Source organism: Chiloscyllium plagiosum, chromosome 23 (assembly GCF_004010195.1).
Source record: "Chiloscyllium plagiosum isolate BGI_BamShark_2017 chromosome 23, ASM401019v2, whole genome shotgun sequence".
NCBI classification, from domain to species: domain Eukaryota; kingdom Metazoa; phylum Chordata; class Chondrichthyes; order Orectolobiformes; family Hemiscylliidae; genus Chiloscyllium; species Chiloscyllium plagiosum.
Genome location: NC_057732.1, coordinates 7,961,605 through 7,983,340, shown reverse-complemented (window position 1 = coordinate 7,983,340; position 21,736 = coordinate 7,961,605). Strand labels below are relative to the sequence as shown.

The window sequence follows — 21,736 nt, the reverse complement described above, 5'->3', positions numbered from 1 at the left end:
AAAAAGACAAACAGCAATTTAGGATTTAGCCTAGGTTCACTGAACTGGTCAAAATGCAATCGTCATGGTCCATAACTATGGCTAGTGATAAAGAGACAGCATGCTCTTAATCACTATATACCTCAAATAACATTTGCTCTTAAACTATTTAGTGATCTCCATGACATGGATTTCCACTTTCCAGACATTGCTTTGAATCTGGCTCCATGTAAATGGGATTGACAGGCATCCAGCAGCAGTGATGTCATAAAAATGATAAGCAGCCAATCATTTTGAAGTCTTCTGACAATCAGTAAAAATAAGTAGGCAATATGCTGAATATTTCAATTTTAATTAAATTTTAAAGAGTGTGATAAATAAATATGACACTATCATAGAATACATTATAAAAGTCTTTAAATTTTTGTATCATAAAGAAATTTGACATTCTGTATATATAAAATTAATGCGTAAAACATTCAGTGAAACTATTCATCAGTAATTATGAAGTTGATATTCTGTTTAAAACTCAATTACATCTCATTTAACAAGGTGCAACTTTTTCCAAGGGTTTTGACAGTGATACTAATTGTGTAAAAAGATCATGTTTTCACCAATACAGTGATTTCAAAACATTGCGGTTTGCAGGTACTTCAGCAGTGCATCCTATGGCAAAACATAAAAGTGAAATGTGAAACCTTTGGACAGAAACTTTTGGATTTCCCCCATTTTACTGCGCAACTGCACACTTCAGAAATTGCTGTCAATTTCAGAGATATAATATCGAGTGAGAGCCAATAGTTTCCCTATCACTGCTATCACAAAATCTGGACGATTACTTACATGAGTATTGTGGATCACCACCCTTACTCAATTCTAAAAAAGGAGCATGTAGGAATAGGAGTGGGTCACTCTGTCTGTCAAACCTGTTCTGTCTTCCAAGTAGATTATTGGTGATCTGTACCTGACTTACCTGGGGATTAAATGCACTGAAACACTTAAAACAAGATCATCCAACCAACAGTAGCTGTGAGTTAAAAGTGACAACAAAGTTCAAGTTTCTATGTCTTACATCAATCACAGATTTATAAATCTTATCATAACAATGTTAAGCTTAAAAATGCAGCATGCCCACATTAGCACTTATAAATAGAGAACACCGTGTCCTGAAATGTGTCAAATTCACAGAGAAAATTTACTTCTGTGAGGGACAACTTTCTCAATATGCTCTTCTGGCAAGGATTCTTACTCAGCAGGAACATATAAATTGGAAATCCATGGCTCTATACCAACTGTGTAACCGATACTTAAGGGAAGTGGTTCACAATTTGAGGGTAAGTACTCCTGCACAGAGAGACTGGGAGCCAGTGGCAGCATTAAGAAAATTGTCCCCCTTTATACACTTAGTCTGTATTTAATGTTAGTTTCACACCTCGTTAGTGCAGGAATACTTTGGCCCATATACACAAAAGTAGTAGAAATTACAAAATGCTAAGTGATAAAGCTTAACTTACTTATTTACCTTATTAGGCAGGGTTTATTTGTGAGGACATTGCATTTCACACACCTCTCCATTTTCAGAAATTTAGTATTTATGGGAGTCACCTTGTGGTTTCTCAACATAAACGTTCAAGGGCCACATCTACCTCAAATAGTATTGACTGGCAAAACTGATCCTGTGGATTTAATTTTTGTATGTTCCAGTTAGGAACTGAGGAACAGGAGGAGGTCAGTCAGCCCATCAAGCCTGCTCCCACTTTGGTATCATTTACTTCTGCCATGTTTAATGTCTGCCAGTCAGAAGGGTGAGTGCCCAAATGTTACTTTAGCCAGTTTTGTCCAATTCTAGCAAGGCAGCATTTGTTAGGCATTTCTGAGGGATTAAGAGTCAAGTGTTGAAATCACATGGGTAGATCAGACAGGTCCTTTTCCCTTCCCTTAGTGAAGCAGTGGGGTTTGAATTACATTCCAGCAGCATTTGTGGTTTGCTTCTGTTTCTCAGCCCCTGCTCACTGAACTCAGTTGCAGTTTGCCAATCAGCCCAGTCATGACTCCTGTACCAAAACCACTGGGCCACCTTTCCGATTATGTGAGTGTAACACTGTCATTTTTACATTTCCCATGCAACTAAACTGGCATGTAGCTACATTATCTGGTTAATACTTGATCAGTCAGGAGCTGTGGACTGGTCTTGATTGGAATTGGCCAAGGAAGCATTTCTAAAGTCCATTGTATGCACCAGATAGTAGAGTATAACTTAATTAGATGGCTTTAACTGACCAGTTGTAAGTTCACTCATTTGTGTATGAATTTCAAATGTATTTTATTCAAACACATTTGAAAATCTGGCACTCTCAGTATCATTAGTCAAATAGGTCTATCTTCTCCAACTGAAACAGGCTGATTTCCAGCAGTAAGTTCATTCAAGTTAATGGGATATTAGTGAGCGTTGGGTCATGTCAGAGCTGGCTGTTGGAAACTGTATTTAGTTTAAAAGAAATCACATTAAACCAGAGATGCTAGCAAGAGCTGGACTCGGTCAGGGCTACCTGACCCAGCAATAAAATTACTTTTGTAACTGTAAGGTCCACTTGAAATAGTGAATCTTCATTCTAACTGGAAGTCCAGAACTCAATTGCCACTTCCTTCAGATGAAGCTGCATAATATTATTTAAAACTGAACTCTATCAGAAGTTTGACAGCCTTTGACTCTCCTTTGTAAGCTGACAACAAGACACAAGTTAGTTCAAGTCTACTTCCACTTAATGTTCACTTTCGATTTTGAAATCTATTTTCTTAATACACTTAGCACCCAGAGGAAAAGGCTCCTCTGTCTGTTTCAAGGGATAAAACCCTTGTGAATGTGGGCTCTGCCATGTCAATGCATCAAATTAATGTGAAAGCAGTTTAATTAGTTTAAATAGTGTTTGCTTACAGAAATCACATTTTGTAATCAGCAAATGCAGAAGGAACATAATAAATTGAAGACCTATCGATCAATGAAGTTGAGAGCAAATTTACTGATGAGCCAAAGGAATTCTAATTACCACTGTTTGTGCCTGTGATGTGCTTCAAGTGCTACTATTTACCTTTCAACATGGCCTTCTAATAAAAATCAAAGCTGATTATTATACATAACAGTATTGCAACAGTCAAATACCAGATGTGAACATAGTGACAGCAAATATCCAAAAAATATATTTGAGGACTCAAGTTTAGCAGTTAACAGCTCATTTTGTTATGATCAGGTTAGGATGTGATTAACAAATGAAAGTCAAAGCACAATTTTGTTTCTTAAATAAGATGTTAACCAATGTCTTGAATGAAAAAAGCTGTGCAGATCTCAAAGTACAAAAGCTATGCAACATCACCATGTCAACTTTGGCACTCGAGACACAGAAAGCTTGCGTGTTTGTGTGAAGGTTCCAGTGGAAAAACAAAGAAGCTCAAAATTGCTGGTGTGCACAGCTAATGCCAGTATCCATCAAGCCTACCAACCCAAGAGCTGGACTCTGTGCCAATAGTGTACACTGGACTCCTCTACTTGTTGAATGTCACCAGAGAGGCAAAACTGCTCTCCTCCTGGGAGAGCAACTTTGAGGAAGCATCACACTCCACTAAAATACCCTCGCAAAAGACTAACACTAGGTCTGTATCCAGAATGGAAGTCTCACGATGCTGCAAGGAGAAACAGCAGAGAAAAACAACAATTGAATGATAGTGATAGTGAAGGAGAGAACGAGAGAGAGGAATAATCATGTGAATAAAGCAACGAAAGCAAGATTGTCAAAATATGTCAGAAACTTAAAGCAGCAATAAACAAAGTTAAACTACAGTTATGAAAAATCACAGGACACTATCTGACTTAGGGGAGTATTCCTTCACAGCTATGGACTGACTAGTAGACTGAATTAATCCAAAATGCTACTTAGTATTGGCTACCACACAGAGTATGTAGTTTTCCAATTCTGGGTTTTAAAAGTCTCCCTCTATTCCACTGATCTTATGATATTGACTGCCATGTTTATTCAAATAGTTTATTTAATTATGTTATTCAACATTTTGCGTTTTTTTTCTCTCACTCGGCTAAACCTTTATACCATGATAGTGCAAAATGGCAAAATCTCTCCTGATTCTTGTTTCCTTTAATGCCAATAGGGCAGAGGAAAGATAGGCTGGTGACTTGTCACCCAACCCACCCCTACACACCAACAAAATATACCATGCTGACAGTACAGTGCTTTCTCTGACTTATTCTATCTGATGAAGTTAAGGATAGTTTTCATTTGCTGTGATCCTGTTGCAAAACTTCCTGTGCTTGAAGTTCACATTGTTAAACATTCACAGTTTTCAAAGGACATGAAATCATGATATACTCTCCCTGTGGACAAAGTTGAAGATGAAAGTTATATTTTTTGCCTTGCTGAGTTGAGATGACATCTCTCTCTTGCTAAGTCTGATGTCATTGAGAATAGATGCTTCCCACGAAAAGTTCCCTTTTGATCTAATTTTTATTTATGGAATTTCAGTAAAAAGTACAGTGATATAATATGAGGCAGATATTCCCCAATTTATATCCCATTCTTAGAGATTTTTAAAATAAAAATGCTGTGATAACCCTGGATCATTGATGGAAGATAATGCCCTCATTTACCTAGAGATTGCCTTTAAATAAGACAATTAAAAAAACTATAGAGACAAACAAATGTAAAACAACGCTGAAGAAGAAAACTGTAAACTTCACACATTCAAAAATATTCAAAGATTGACAACAGTCAATCCTTCAAAAATGAGGAAAAACATGAAGTTTGAATATAAATATAACAGTACAAAAATATAAAATTTATTACTTGTACTTACTGCAATTGTCACCACAGTGCAATTAGCAAAGGCTGTCATTACTACTTTCTGCAAAATGCTCTCCTGGAAAACAAAAGTTGCAAAGAATTAGTTTAGAAATGTGCCTGCAAAAATGGCTTCACTATGATATTGCGCAGATCTTGTTTTATGGAACACAAATTTTCTGGCTTCATGGGACCACTCAAATAGGATCCTGTTCATGGTTAGACTCTTTCAGGGATTGCAATTTCAGGGAGTGCTTTGGAATCCAGTGTCAGAAATAAAATCCATGTTGACCCAGTCTGTACACCTGTTTTCTCCTGTCCTCCTTTCCAGATTATGGACTTGGTCCATGGTTGTGGGTAAAGCGGTACAGTGAATTGCCACTGCCTTTGTCAGGATAGGTGACCGGGAGATTCTGACACTCTTACCACCTACTATCAGGCAGATTGAAGGATTTATAGGTTGATAATCAACAAGTTTAGCTGTAGCACAAGCCAACAAATCCTGGCATGGGACTTGAATTGAGAATTTCTAACAAGAGGTAAGCACTGCACCACAAAACCCCCAATCTAGGCAGTGGATCCTAGTAAACTACTTTAAGACCCTAAGACATAGGATCTAAGGATGCCTGAAAGATTACTACCAGTGCAACCTCTATCTCTATGGCTGCTTCCTTTAATATTTTAGGATACAACTATTAGATCCAGGAAACATGTCAGCCTTTAGCCCCGTTACTTTTCCTAGCAGTTTTTTCTCCTGTGATAGTTAATGTTTTTATTTCCACTTCATTCCCTGCCACTTTTGCCCTTTGATTATTTAGCATCTTGGAATGCTATTTGTGTCTTAGACTGTGAAGACTGATGCAAAATATTTATTTACTTCTTTCCCAATCTCGTTCCTTAAGGGGTCCATCCTCACTGCAGCCTCTCTCTTCCTTTTCATATATTTAAAGAAGTGCTCACTATGCTTTTTTATGTTACCTGCTAGTTTACCCTCAGTCTATTTTCTCCCTCTTTTCTTTTGGTCAACTTTTGTTATTTTTTAAAACTTTTTTGATCCTCTGGTCTACCACTAATCTTTGCCACATTATATGCTTGTTCTTTCAGACCATATAATTCTTAACTTCCTTGGTTGGTTTATCCTCTCCCTAGAACTTTTCTTCCTCATTGAAATATCTATCCTGTTGTGGGTAATGAACTAATTTCTTAAATGCTTGCCATTGTTCATTACCCATCTTTTCTGTTAAAATCTTCCCCATTCTATTCCTGCCAACTCTGCCATCATTACTTTGTGAAAACCTTTATTTAAGTTCAGCACAGTCATTTCCAAGGTAAATTTCTCAGTCTCAATCTGAATTCTAGCATATTATGGTCACTGTTCCACAGAGGATCTTTGACTTTGAGATCATTTATTAGACCTGTGTCATTATACATTACCAGATCCAAAATAACCTCATTCCTAGTTGGATCCACAATATAATGTTCTGGGAGACTGTCCCAAATCCATTTCATTAATTTATTTTTGTAGTGATTTTGAATTTCCCCAATCTATATGAGTATTAATGGCACCCTTTTGACAAATTATATACCTCCAAGTGTTTAATTCCCAGCTTTGTGGACTTGTTTGCATTATGTAAACTCCTCAACCATAGCATGATTTCTTGGTATGGGACAGTTCTTACATTAGTTAAGAGATGTTGTCCCTCTTTGTTTGAAAGGAATGCTCCACGTAGTGGATGTTTAAAAGTCAGGATAAATCTAAGAAGAGCAGGGTACTTTAAACAATTGCACCCTCTTACATTTTTGTTTTCTTTGAAATATTTATGCATGTACAAGAAAGAAAATAATTTGTAGCCTTGTAACTATTGATGAAGTTATGTTTGGTATTGTGTGATGGTGAACTGCTGGTCTGTTCTAACTTACTGTGGCCATGTCGATGGATGCTGTAGCCTCATCCATGATCAGAATGCTGCTCTTCCGGACAAATGCTCTGGCTAAACTGAAGAGCTGTCTCTGCCCAACACTGAAGTTCTCTCCACCTTCAGTTACCATGGCATCTGCAAAAGTAACAAAGGGACTGGATTTACATGTTAAAACTATAGGTCAAGTTGCTCAGGCTGTGCAACACAGTGTTCCACGGTTGGCCTTTTACTGGCCATTAGTTTCAAAATGATGAACTGTGTCAGTAATTTACTATGATTCGTAAGGTGCCTTGTGGTAGGAAAGAACTTGCATTCGTACATATGACTTTATGGCTTCAAAACATGTCCAGAATGAATTACTGTTCAAATGTGAGCACTGGCGTGTGGACAGATGCATCAGACAAGCAATGCACAATTGGATAAATGTTAGCTAGGTCTCTGGGATAATGCTATTGCTATACCTACAGGATATTCTATATTCACCAAACAAAATGGGACTTAAATTAACAGGTACAGGTTGTTCTGCTGTAATGCGCATTTCATCAGCGCAAGTTGGCTATAACGCGATTGATGAATTGTGGACGTTGTTTGGATAAAGTAAACTTTCTACTGAACAGGTAAAGTGATCTTCTATAGCACGATTTTGACCAGCATTTTTCCACAGTGTGACCTTCTATAGTGCGAGATTGCAGAAGGACACAATTGTCACATTATAGAAGAATGACCTGTAATCTGAAAGATAAAATCTCAGCCGTGCAGCACTCCCTTGGTACCGCGCTAAAGTTTTCACCTAGACTTTGTACTCAAGTTCAGGCCGTCGGCTAGGTTCCTTTTTTTGTATGCAAGGACAAGATGTTGATTTTAATGTTCAGAAGTGGAATATAATCCAGGCCAGTTGCTCAACATCAGAATGAAGCAAAACTCAGGTCAAGTTTAACACTGCATTATGTACGGTAAAACTCACAACATGACCCATACTCAGATAAAAGCCCTCTACTTCAGAATGGTGGCATTTTTCCAATTTTCACCACACCATGGGAATTTTAAAGGTTCAATGTTTGAAACCCCATAAGGTTGCAAAGAAGTGGGGCCTGAAAAAGAGCAGACATTATTGCCAATCACAATCCGGGTGACTACCCATCCATGAAGAAAATCTCCTGCAGGTCCTTACAATCATATTTTCAGCACAGCTGTGAAGTGGAATAATGGAAGCCAAACCTTCAACACAGGATCGAACATGATGATGGAGCAATATGGAGATGATTGAAACCCAGTGCCGAAGGAGACGGAGTCTCTCCGGGGAGATGGTCACAGATACTGTTGGCCTTGTCACTGACACTTCCCAGCACTGGTCAGTCCGACCTGGCTATAGCCATCAGTTAGGAAAATTAGGGGCAGTTTTGTGCTATAGGCATATATTTATTGAAAACTCACTGTCCAGATTATTTTATTTTCCATTTGGAGTTTTATTAGCACAATGCACACAACCCTAAAGGTCTAGATTTCCTTGCGTAAATCTCTTTGCCTCTCCATGTCTTGCTACCTTTAAGATGTTCACCACATTAACTGTCCTCACACTGCCTCCTTTGGTTGGGTATCAATTACACCTGGCAGTGCTCAATAAAGTATCGTTGAGATATTTTTATTGCACTAAAGGTGCTACATAAATGCAAATTCTTGATGCTGTTGCTGTCTTACACATGTATGAAATGGATTTCTATTACAATTTATGTTATTCATTTTAGGTTTTGTCTGTAAAGTGCATGAGAGTAAATGAAAGAAAGAGATCAAGTTCCTCTCCAAGCTGAACGCCATTCAGTCTTGGAGCTGTAGCACTGTCCCTTGAGTGGTGCTGGGTCAAAATTATGGCACTCACTTCTAACAACATTGTGGAACTACCTACACAACATGGAGTGCAGCGGTTCAAGGCAGCAGCTCACCACCACCTTCTCCAGGACAGCTAGGGATTGGCATTAAACGCTGTCTGAGCCAACAATCCCCCGCAACCCAGGAAAGAATTCTAAAATACCCTAGTTCAAGTCTCACGAGATATCATCGCTATTACTTGTTAATATTACTGAATATTAAACTTTTACCTTGTTTTACCTTGTGATATCAAAAGGTCTAAATGAAGTATGACAAGAGCATAAGGTGTAGGAGCAGAATTAGGCCAATCAGCCCATCAAGTCTACTCTTGCTCGAAGATTGGTGGAGTTGCTGATAGTACCGACAATTGTGGAAGAATACAAGAGGATATAGATAGATTGGTGACGTGCACACAGAAATGGCAGATGGAGTTTAACCCAGCCAAATGCAAGGTGATGCATTTCAGAAGATCACATTTAGGTGTGAATTATACTGTAAATGGCAGAACCCTTAGGGACATTAACATACAGATAGATCTGCGTGTGGAGGTCCACAGATCCCTAAATTAAGCAACACGAGTGGCCAAGGTGATTAAGAAGGTATATGGCATGCTTACCTTTACCAGCAGGAGCATGGAGTACAAGAGTTGGCAAACAGTGTTGCAGCAATTTAAAACCCTTGTTAGGCCTCAATAGGAGTATTGTATGCAGTCTTGGTCACCATGGCAGCCGAGATGAGACCTGATAGAGGTCTGCAAAATCATTAGAGGCATAGATAGGATGGAGAGTCAGAGGCTTTTTCCCAGGGTTGAAATTTCAATGACAAGGGGGCACAGGTTCAAGGTGAAAGGGGGTAAGTTCATGGGAGATGTGCAAGGGAAGTTTTTCACAGAGAACGTGGTAGGAGCCAGAAGAGGTGGTGGAAGCTGGCACATTGGTGACATGTAAGAGACATGTGGATGGTTACGTGAATAGGGAAGGAATAGAGGGATATGGACTGAATAAGGGCAGAAGGTTTGTTTTTGAGTTTAGTTAGGGCAAGATGATCGGCACAGGCTTGGAGAGTCGAAGTGCCTGTTCCTGTGCTGTACTTCCCTTTTGATCTTTTTGTTCTTTGTTCTCTAATTCAATGGGATCATTGCTGATCTGATATTCCTTAGCTTCCACCATCAGTTAAGGAGAGATCTATGGCCTGGGCAGTGCCAAACAGAAGAGTTTGTGTGGTACAAAAATCATGGAAAAACAAAACAAGAAACAAGATCCAAAATATTTTTGGGATCATATTTTGCTGTTTAATTGCAAGAGAGGGTAACTAACATTTGTCATGAGCAATAGGACAGCTGACTTATGAGGTTCTGGATAAAATAAACTGAACAAATGCCAGGGGTCTGTACTTATGAGAATCAGCATTAAAACATCAAACCTCATCCTTGATATTTTTAATTCCAGCGTCTTATGAAGAGTTTTATGCAGTTGTGCAGACGTACTTAACCCTCCCGGCAGCGATTTGACCATGTTCTTTAGTTGAGCTATCTCTAATGCCTCCCAGAGTCTGTCATCAGTGCACTTGCACTCTGGATCCAAGTTAAAGCTGAAAGAAAATTGTAAAATATCACTATAATTATATACTAACTTAATTTGTTTTTTCTGTGTACATGCTAAGTAGAGGATCTCCATCTTCATGCTCCATTTTGAAAGCAGGTACCAAAAACCAACAAAATGAGATTTAATGCAATTTTTGTCTTCTTTGCAATTCAAAATGTAGGTGAGATCTCAAAATCTACGAGAGAACAACTTCTGTACAGACAGTCCTTCGACCTTTTGAGTGAGAAAGTCAAGCTTGAATTACTTTTTTCCAGCTCCCTGATGTTTACCACATGTGGAGAATCCACATGTATATAGTCCAGTGTTCCTTTGATTATCCACATTCCCAGTTTTGATGCACATTTCTTCATTTCTGGGTCTGGGTCTGCTTTTATTTACCCTACCTTTATTACAACATTATTTGAACAAGGAAAACCTGAAAAGATTTTGAAATGTTTTATTACTTTGAAAGTGATAAGAAAAAGAAGGAAGCATATGTAAGGTATAGACAGGATAGATCGAGTGAATCCTTAGAAGAGTATAAAGGAAGTAGGAGTATACTTAAGAGGGAAATCAGGAGAGCAAAACAGGGACATGAGATAGTTTTGGCAAATAGAATTAAGGAGGTCACAGGTGAGGTGCCAGAAGACTGGAGGTTGGCTAACGTGGTGCCACTATTTAAGAAGGGTGGTAAGGACAAGCCAAGGAACTAGAGACCAGTGAGCCTGAGGTCGGTGGTGGGCAAGTTGTTGGAGGGAATCCTGAGCGACAGGATGTACATGTATTTGGAAAGGCAAGGACATGGTTTTGTGCGTGGGAAATCATGTCTCACAAACTTGATTGAGTTTTTTGACGAAATAACAAAGAGGATTGATGAGGGCAGAGCTAGTAGATGTGATCTATATGGACTCCAGTAAGGCTTTCGACAAGGTTCCCCATGGGAGACTGATTAGCAAGGTTAGATTTCATGGAATAAAGAGAGAACTAGCCATTTGGACACAGAACTGGTTCAAAGGTAGAAGGCAGAAGGTGGTGGTGGAGGGTTGTTTTTCAGACTGGAGGCCTGTGACCAGTGGAGTGCCACAAGGATCGGTGCTGGGTCCTCTACTTTATGTCATTTACTAAATGATTTGGATGCGAGCATAAGAGGTACAGGTAGTAAGTTTGCAGATGACACCAAAATTGGAGGTGTAGTGGATAGTGAAGAGGATTACCTCAGATTACAACAGGGTCTGGACCAGATGGCCCAATGGGCTGAGAAGTGGCAGATGGAGTTTAATTCAGATAAATGCGAGGTGCTGCATTTTGGGAAAGCAAATCTTAGCATGACTTATACACTTCACGGTAAGGTCCTAGGGAGTGTTGCTGAACAAAGAGACCTTGGAGTGCAGGTTCATAGCTTCTTGAAAGTGGAGTTGCAGGTAGTTAGGATAGTGAAAGAAGGCGTTTGGTATGCTTACCTTTATCGGTCAGAGTACTGAGTTATACAGGAGTTGAGAGGTCATGTTGCAGCAGTACAGGACACTGGTTAGGCCACTGTTGGAATATTGTTGCAATTCTGGTCTCCTTCCTATCGGAAAGATGTTGTGAAACGTGAAAGGGTTCAGAAAAGATTTACAAGGATGTTGCCAGGGTTGGAGGATTTGAGCTACAGAGAGAGGCTGAACAGACTGGGGCTGTTTTCCCTGGAGCATCGGAGGCTGAGAGGTGACCTTATAGAGGTATACAAAATTATGAGACCAAAATTATGTAGTTCAAAAGGCCAATTTCACATTCCACAATCTCAAAGTTGTCACACATAAAGAGAGCATATTAGAAATAGGCTGGAGTGAGTTTAGATTAAATTCCCTACAGTGTGGAAACAGGCCCTTCAGCCCAACCAGTCTACACTGACCCTCTGAAGAGTAATCCACCATCCTCTGTCTAATACACCTGTTGCTATGGGCAATTTAGCATGACCAATTCACCTAACGTGCACATCTTTGGACTGTGGGAGGAAACCAGACCACCCAGAGGAAACCCACGCAGACACAGACAATTGCTCGAGGCTGGAATTGAACCTGGGACCCTGGTACTGTGAGGCAGGAGTGCTAACCACTGAGCCACCATGCCATGTCACTTATGCCTTGCCATTCTGTAGTGATAATGGTTACAGAATCAAATCATTCCTTCCAGCAGGTGAATTCCTATCCCACAAGAGCCACCCAGCACCCTTTTCGCATGGAATCTTTTCAACATCTATTCCTTTCTCCCTCATGTGTTCATCTAACTTCCACTTAAATGTCCCCTTGATAGTCATCTCCATTAATATTTTGTGGCAGCACATTCCACATACTTTCTGGATTATGCAGTTTTCCTCTGACTTATTTGTGACTATCTTTTATTATGGTCCCTAGTACTGGCCTTCCCTTCTAGTGAAAACATTCTCCCTATGTCTATCCTGTCAAACCTATTCATAATTTTAAAATACTCCTCTCTGAGAGAAAGGCATCCCAGAATGTAAAACGGAACTGGTGAGAGAATGCAACTTTCTGGAAAGATTAGTAATTCATGTCTCTTCTACATCAGTTAAGTGATACTCCATAATGATAAGAAATGCCCATTGAAACAGAGCAGTTGAGAAACTTTTAGCTGAATTTCAATGCAGTTGTTTGCTATGAGTACTACAATTGCTTTGGAAAAACTGGGTGACCAACTGGGATGGAGACAAATGCACGTTGAATGGCTCCAATAGCAATATAAACGTAGAGAAGGGGTCTCCACCTATGGCTGAGAATCTAAAGATATCGGCCTTGACTACTAGACAGTTATTAATAATTCTAATATGGAGGATTTTTATCTACATAGGTGGCACGGTGGCACAGTGGTTAGCATTGCTGCCTCATAGCGCTAGAGACCCGGGTTCAATTCCCAACTCAGGTGACTGACTGTGTGAGTTTACACATTCTCCCCATGTCTGCGTGGGTTTGCTCTGGTTTCCTCCCACAGTCCAAAACAAAATATGCAGGTCAGGTGAGTTGGCCATGCTAAATTGCCTGTTGTGTTAGGTGCAGGGGAATGGGTCTGGGTGGGTGAGGGTCGGTGTGGACTTGTTGGGCCGAAGGGCCTGTTTCCACACTGTAAGAAATCTTTAAAAAAATGGCAATTGGTCGAACCAGCTCAGTCAGAGTAGCCATGAGGAGGAGTTCATTGAATGTATCCATAATACTTTTCTTGAACAGTATGCAATGGCATCAACAAGGGAGCAAGCTATCCTCGATCTGGTCCTGTGTAATGAGACAGGAATAATTAATGACATCATAGGTAGGGATCCTCTTGGAAGAAGTGATCACAGTATGGTTGAATTTAGAATACAGATGGAAAGTGCAAAGATAAAATCCAATATCAGGGTCCTGTGCTTAAACAAGGGAGACTACAATAGGATGAGGGAGAAGTTGGCTAAAGTAGACTGGAAACAAAAACTTTATGATGGGACTTTATGAGGAACAGTGGAGGACTTTCAAAGCAATTTTTCAAAGTGCTCAGCAAAAGAATATACCAGTGAAAAGAAAGGATTGTAGGAAAAGGGGTAATCTGCCATGGGTGTCTAAGGAAATAAGGGAGGCTATCAAACTGAAAGAGAAGGCATACAAAGTGGCCAAGATCAGCAGGAAACTTGAAGATTTGGAAAGCTTTAAAGGTCAACAGAAAGCCACAAAGCAGCTATAAAGAAAAGTAAGCTAGATTATGAGAAATAAACTAGCTCAGAATATAAAGACAGATAGCAAAAGCTTCTATAAATATACAAAACAAAATAAAAGAGTGGCTAAAGTAAACATTGGTCCTTTAAAGGGTGAGAAGAGGGATTTAGTCATGGGATATGATGAAATGGCCAAGGCATTGATTGGTATTTTGTATCAGTCTTCACAGTGGAGGACATGAATAACATGCCAGTAACTGATAAAGAGACGAAGGCAGATGAGGACGTGGAAACAATCATTATCACAAAAAAGGTAGTGTTAGGCAAGGTAATGGAGCTAAGGGTAGACAAGTCTCCTGGGCCTGATGGAATGCATCCCAGGGTACTAAACAGAAGGTAGGAGAAATAGCAAATGCACTTGTGGTAATTTTCCAAAATTCGCTGGACTCTGGGATAGTTCCAGCAGATTGGAAAATAGCACATGTGACACCACTGTTAAAAAAGGGAGATAGATCAAAGAAGGGGAATTATAGACCTATTAGCTTAACATCTGTAGTGGAGAAAATGCTTAAGTCTATTATCATGGAAGAAAAGCAAGGCATATAGATAGAAACTGTCCCATTGAGCAGACGCTGCATGGGTTCATGAAGGGCAGGTCATGCTTAACTAATCTTTTAGAATTCTGTGAAGACATTACAAACACAGTGGACAACAGGGACCCAGTAAATGTGGCGTATCTAGATTTCCAAAAGGCATTTGCCAAGGTGCCGCACAAAAGGCTGCTGCACAAGATAAAGATGCATGGGGTTATGGGCAATGTATTAGCATGGAAAGAAGATTGATTAATAAACAGATGCAAAGAGTGGGGATAAATGCGTGCTGTACTGGTTGGCAATCAATGACTAGTGGTGTGCCTCGAGGATCAGTGCTGGGACTGCAATTATTCACAATTTACATAGATGATTTGGAGGAGGGGACCACGTGTAGTGTGTCAAAGTTGACAGATGACACTAAGATGAGTGGTAGAGCAAAGTGTATGGAGGACTGCGAAACTTTGCAAATGGACATAGACCATTTAAGTGAGTGGGCAAAGATCTATCAGATAGAGTACAATGTTAATAAATGTGAAGTCATCCATTTCAGTAGGAATGACAGTAAAAAAGACTATTACTCGAATGGTAAGAAATTGCAGCACGCTGCTGTACAGAGGGAATTAGGTGTCCTTGTGCATGAATCACAGAAAGTCGGTCTGTAGTACGCAGGTAATTATGAAGGCAATTTTGTTCTTCATTGCCAAAGGGATTGAGTTTAAAAGTTTATGTTGCTGGTGCTGGTGAGGCCACACCTGGAGTACTGTGTGCGGTTTTGGTCTCCTTACTTGAGAAAGCATGTACTAGTACTAGAAAAGGTGCACAGTAGGTTCAATAGGTTGATTCTGGAGTTGAGGAGGTTGGCTTATGAGGATTATAGTAGAGTAGACTGGGATTATATTCATTGGAATTTAGAAGTTTGGAGCAGGGGGAAATCTTATAGAAGTATATAAAGTTATGCAGAGAATAGATAAAATGGAAGTAGAGAGGATGCTTCCACTGGTGGGTAAAACTCAGACAAAAGGGCATAGCCTCAAAATTAGGGGGAGAGTTTTCGGACTGAATTGAGAAGGACCTTCTTTACCCAGAGGGTTGTGAATCTATGGAATTCCCTGCCCAGTGAAGTAGTTGAGGCTTCCCCAGTAAATGTTGTTAAAGCTAAGGTAGATGATTTTTTGATCAGTAAAGGAATTAAGGGTTACACTAAGAGGGCGGGTAAGTGGAGCTGAGGCCACAAACAGATCAGCCATGATCTTACTGAATGGCAGAGGAGGCTCGGAGGGCCGGATGGCCGCCTCCTGCTCCTAGTTCTTACGTGCTTATGAAATTCAGTTCTCAGAATGATTTGTCTGTGGAACCCACTACAACAGGGAACGGTTAAGATAAATAACGTGTATGCATCTCAAGGAAAACTAAACAAATACATGACAGCAAAAGGAACAGAAGCAGAACAGAGAAACCTTTAAAGGGGTTGGGTGAAGAGAGGTGGAAGAGGTTCAGGTGGAGCATAAGCCTATTGTGTTGAGTGGCCTGCTCTGTTCTGTAAATGCAACATCATATTTTTATGTTTTCTTAGCATAACACTGTTTTTTTGAGTATCACAGAAGATTATTAACTTGACCTACTTGTGCATTGCACAAATCAAATTTAATATTTTGGTAAAGGATCGGTTAGAGTGCACAAAATAATTAGATTAGAGTACTCAGATGTAATCAGTGCTTATTCAAAGTAATAGACTTTAATATTACAATTTGGTTTTATATTACTGTATATAGTTAAACAACATCACAAAAACAGATGACCTGGTCATTGTAACATTGCTTTGTGTGGGACTTTGCAGTGGAAAATTGGCTGCCACATTTTAAAATTTGTAACAGAGACCACATTTCAAAGAATTTCATAAGCTATGAAGTGTTTTGAACATCTCCTGATCATGAAAGGTTCTTTGTAAATGAGAGTCTTGATTTCTTTTTTAGCCACTTTGCATGATCCATTGTCAACATTATAGCCTCTGGTAACAAAATTATTTTGTGTGATGAAACTGTGGATATTTGCCACATTTTTCCGATGATACTCTCCATTATTTTAGCTAACATCATTAGAGATGGGTTAACAACATTACTATAATGGCAGACTTCTTTCAGGGAAGCACATTAAAGTATACAGCATTATGCTATGGTGTGACGTCAGGACTTACATGTCTATTCTCTGGTTAAAGAGGCTTTTTTTTTGCTAAGTTAATTAGTTTCCCCATACTAGTTCGTGTCGAATTTCCTCTGTGTCTTGGCCACCGTGATTTAATTGTAAGGGAATAGAAAGATTACTTTACACACATAACAGGGACATAACAAAAACAAAGTTGCTGGAAAAGCTCAGCAGCGGTGGCAGCATCTGTGAAAAGATATTAGAATTAGAATCCTACAGTGTAGAAACAGGCCCTTTGGCCCAACGAGTACACACCAACCATCTGAAGAGCAACCCACCCAAACCCCATCCCACATTTACTCCTAAATAATACAACTAACCTACACATCCCTAAACATTATAGGCAATTTAGTACAGCCAGTCTACCTGACCTGCACATCTTTGGACTGTAGGAGGAAACCCACACAGACACAGGGAGAATTGTGCAAACTCCACACAGTCACCCAGGGTTGGAATTGAACCCAGGTCCCTAGTGCTGTGAGGCAGCAGTGCTAACCACTGAGCCACAGTGCCACCCCGCCACCCCATCAGAGTTAACATTTCAGGTCTGGTGATCCTTGCTCGCATTGATGGTAGATAGGAACATGAAGGTTTATATGTAGAGGATAGGGTGTGGGGAGGGGGTAAGGAGTAAAAGACAGGTGGAGATAGAGCCTAAAGAGAGAGAACATCTGAACAGACAAAGGAGTGGATAACATCCTGGCTAGGAAAGTGAATAGCTGTTAATGGACACTGTTAGTGGTTAACAATAGGTAGTGTGTAATTGCAGATTATGTAATTACAAGGCCTGGTGTGTGGGGTTGGGGGCTGGGGGCTGGGACACGGGAGAGTTCAGGCCCTAAAATTATTGAATTTGATATTGAGTCTGGAGGACTGGAGGGTCCCCAAATGGTAAAGTGCGGTTCTTCCAGTTTGCACTGAGCTTCACTGGAACACTGCAGCAAGCCTGAGACAGAGATGTTGGCCAGAGAACAGGGTGGTGCATTAACGTGGCAGGCAACTGGAAGCTCAGGGTCTTTTTTATGGATGGACTGTCAATGTTCCATGAAGTGGTCACCCAGTTTATGCTGCATTTCACCAGTATAGAGGAGACCACAGCATGAGCAGCAAATGCAGTAGACTAGGTTGTGGGAGGTGCAGGTAAAGCGCTGCTTCAACCGGAAGGTATGTTTGGGCCCTTGGATACTGTGAAGGGAAGAGGTAAATGGAGATAATAAGGATGCATGTCACACATCCAAAGCTGTTCAAACAAAATGTTTAAGGAAACTTAGGCTGATTGCATTCTAGGAGAAAGTGAGGACTGCAGATGCTGGAGATCAGAGCTGAAAAATGTGTTGCTGGAAAAGCGCAGCAGGTCAGGCAGCATCCAAGGAGCAGGAGAATCGAGATTTCGGGCATAAGCCCTTCTTCAGGAATGAGAGATGAACTGGTTAGTATTGCAAACACAGGCCCACTGCAATCACTAGATAACAAAAAAAATTGGTGGTGTAGTGGACAGCGAAGAAGACTACCTCAGAATATAATGGGACATCGATCAGATGGGCAAATGGGCCGAGGAGTGGCACATGGAGTTTAGATTAGATAAATGTGAGGTGCTGCATTTTAGTAAACCAGGGCAGGACTTAGACACTAAATGGAAAGGTCCTGGGGAGTGTTGCTGGACAGAAAGGGTGCAGGTTCATAGTTCCTTGAAAATGGAGTCGCAGGTAAACAGGGTAGAAGAAGGCACTTGGTATGCTTTCCTTTATTGGTGAGTGCATATTGGGAGGCCACATTGTGGACACTTTTGGAATACTGCATTCAATTCTGGTCTCTATGATATAGGAAAAACTTTATGAAACTTGAGAGAGTTTAGAAAAGTTTTTCAAGGATGTTTTGCCAGGGTTGGAGGGTTGAGCTGTACGGAGAAGCTGAATAGGCCGGGGCTATTGTTGTCTGGAGCATCAGAGGCTGAGCTGTTACCTTAGAGAAGTTTATAAAATCATGAGGGGCGTGATAGGGTGAATAGCCAAGGTCTTTTCCCCAGGGTAGCAGAGTCCAAAACTAGAGAGCATAGGTTTAAAATGAGAGGGGAAAGATTTAAAAGGGACCTAAGGAGGAACTTTTTCACACAGATGGTGGTATGTGTAGGGAATGAACAGCCAGAGAGGTGATAGAGGCTGGTACGATTACAACATTTAAAAGGAAACTGATGGGTATATGAAAAGAAAGAGTTTAGAGGGATATGGGCCAAGTGTTGGCAAATGGGACTAGATTGATTTAGAATACCTGGCCAACATAGCCAATTTGGACTGAAGGGTCTGTTTCTGTGCTGTACATCTCTATGATTCTAACAAAGTCTATCTCATTCACTTTCTCAATAATCATACAATATAAATTGTTATTAAGTTCTTGATTAATTACAGCAATCAATCGCTTATCAATTAGATTCAAATATGAAGTGATAAAAACCCTAATGTTGTAAATTTTGTAAAAATAGGTTCCTTCAAGCATTCTGCACTTACAGTCATAGAGACATAGAGTTGTACAGCATGCATTCAGATAGCACTACCCTTGAGGACCTACTTTTTAAATTCCTGCCTAACTTTCTATGCTCTCCCTTCCGAATCTTGTCCTTTTCTCTTCCTATGTCGTTAGTTCCAAAGTGCAGAACAACCTCCTGCTGGCCCCTCTCCCCTTTGAGAATATTCCGCACTCTTTCCAAGATATCCTTGATCCTGGCACCAGGGAGGCAACGCATCATTCTGATTTCTTGCTGTTGGCCTCAGAAACGCTCTGTCTGTGCCTCTGACTAGAGAGTTCCCTAACACAATCGATCGCCTGGAACCTTGGTACATTAGAGTCTGTCTCGGTACCAGCAACTTGGCTGTTTGTGCTACATTCCCTTGAGAGTCCATCACACCCTATGTCTCCCAAAACAGCAAACTTGTTTGAGATGGGATAGCCACAGGAGACCCCTGCATTACCTGCCTCCCTCTCCTACCTTTCCTGGAGGTAACCCATTTACCTGACAGTATCTGCGGTTGTTCTCCCTTCCTCTAACTGCCATCTATCATACCCCCTTGCTCCTGTAAATTCCTCACTGTCTCTTACTACTATGCCAAACGATCTGATAGGATTTCCAACCAAACACAGTTCCTGCAGACATAATCACATTTCATAAAAAAGAGATTAAATGACACACTTTATCAATTTCAAGGTGTATCCTTTACAATGGGATAATGGTATAGAAATTCTACTGAGAATTACAGAAAATAGATGCATAGTCTGTTAATCTCTATTGTGGCTGCACTTGGAGTATTGTGTACAGTTCTGGTCACTGCATTATAGGAAGGATGTGGAAGCATTGGAAAGGTTGCAGAGGAGATTTGCCAGGATGTTGCCTATTATGATGGGAAGGTCGTATGAGGAAAGGCTGAAGGATTGAGGCTATTTTTGTTAGACAGAAGAAGGTTGAGAGGTGACTTAATTGAGACTATAAGATAATCAGAGGATTATATAAGATGGATAGTGAGAGCCTTTTTCCTCAGATGGTGATGGCTAGCATTGGTCATTGGACGGAAATGGAATAGTGTAGGTTAGATGGGCTTCAGATTGGTTCAGGTCAGCACAACATCGAGGGTGAAGAGCCTGTACTGTGCTGTAATGTTCTATGTTCTAATCTAAAAACTCAGTCAATTGTTGCATGAATTGTGTTTTTCCGATCAGAGAGTCATTGATACCTATTCGATTTAAAAGAACAGCATTCTCATCGACCATGAATAGTTTTTTTTTGCTCTCTTGTTTTGTCCTGACAGCAGGAAGATGACTTTCAGTTTCACTGGCAAATCTCCATCCAAGTTTAGACAAGTACTTAATTAGGAGAACATGGTCTGGGTGACAGAGATTTTAAGACCCATGGTAGAAAGGCTTTGACAGGCAAGATTACTTTGAGTAGGTGAGGGATGCTGTCCTTGTGAGATACTTGGAAAGGGCCAAGGAATTGCAGAAGTGCTCTCAGTTCTTACATCAAACTTTCTTCTTAACTCCCAGACATTCAACATTTCCATTGCAATGAGATTCTGTGCTTAATGTTAACGGCAATGTTCAGTTTGACATATAGCAGCTGAACAGCTGCACCATTCCTATTTATGGCATATCCTGGGCTGCTTTCCAAGACTAAGCACAGAACACTTATGTCCATGGAGCCAGCATTGCAGTTAAGAGCTTGCTTACCGAATGGATCCACTAAAAAGAACAGGGTCTTGCAAAATAATGGAAAGTCTGGAGCGTAGAGTGTGAAGAGGGAGCTTGCTGATGTCTATCCCATCAATGATGATTTTACCTATTATGTAAATATAAAGCACAAAGTTAAAACCCACAATGGATTATGTTTTGTTCACAGAGTCTAAGTCATTCTCGAGTTCAATGCTACTTGAGCTATTTGCTTATGTTTTGCCAGTTCAGAGACTGATACAGTTTACAGATTGATGGAGCCCTTTCACCCTTCAGTTGGGAACTGAAACCAGGGTCAGCCAGTCAGAAAGAGAAACCATTTAATCATAAATTACAACTACTAGGTGACTCCCACTTAAGCTGTAAATCAGTGACTGAGAGAATGTTGTGCTTTCTTGCAGTAATAAGAGGTTTACCACAAATTTTACCTCATGACAGCACTGAGAGACTGCATGATCAATGGCTGGACTAACCTTCAAATATATCCACCATCCTGAAGAAAGCCAGGGATAGGGAAGACTTTCCACTGCCAGTACGCCCACATATCCCAACCTGGAAAACAAACACAATGCACACATGTACACGGAAACCTTGACTGTGTTTTTTTTTCATTTGTGTCAACCGTGTAAATTTTATCAATCAGAAAATAAGCTTGTATAATCTAACGCAGCAGGGACAAAACAGATATGTTCACTGGAGCTAATAGATATATTAATTGTGTGATAATTTGGAAGTGAGATATCAAATATCATTCCTGTGTTCAAGGTTCAGGAGAAAGGATAAAGGAAAGCAATGGGGAATGTGGACAATTATTTTCTTACATTCTGACCGATATCCTTCAGCCGCTGTTATTAAA

The 21,736-nt window shown here is 40.2% G+C and overlaps 1 protein-coding gene across 5 annotated transcripts in view; it reads right to left on the bottom strand.

Moving 5' to 3' along the window:
• The window catches only part of LOC122561588 (ATP-binding cassette sub-family C member 9-like), a 196,034-nt gene that overhangs the window by 1,708 nt on the left and 172,590 nt on the right, over positions 1-21,736 (bottom strand). For 4 of the 5 annotated variants that reach the window (XM_043713427.1, XM_043713430.1, XM_043713429.1 and 1 more), the window contains 5 exons: positions 21,354-21,432; positions 20,881-20,989; positions 10,095-10,198; positions 6,744-6,877; positions 4,840-4,902 (listed from right to left, as the gene is read on the bottom strand). In XM_043713427.1, coding sequence (XP_043569362.1) covers positions 4,840-4,902; positions 6,744-6,877; positions 10,095-10,198; positions 20,881-20,989; positions 21,354-21,432 — 489 coding nt within the window. Of the gene's footprint in view, positions 1-3,537; positions 3,658-4,839; positions 4,903-6,743; positions 6,878-10,094; positions 10,199-20,880; positions 20,990-21,353; positions 21,433-21,736 lie in introns of all 5 variants that reach the window. The other variant, XM_043713432.1, reaches the window with a different exon arrangement.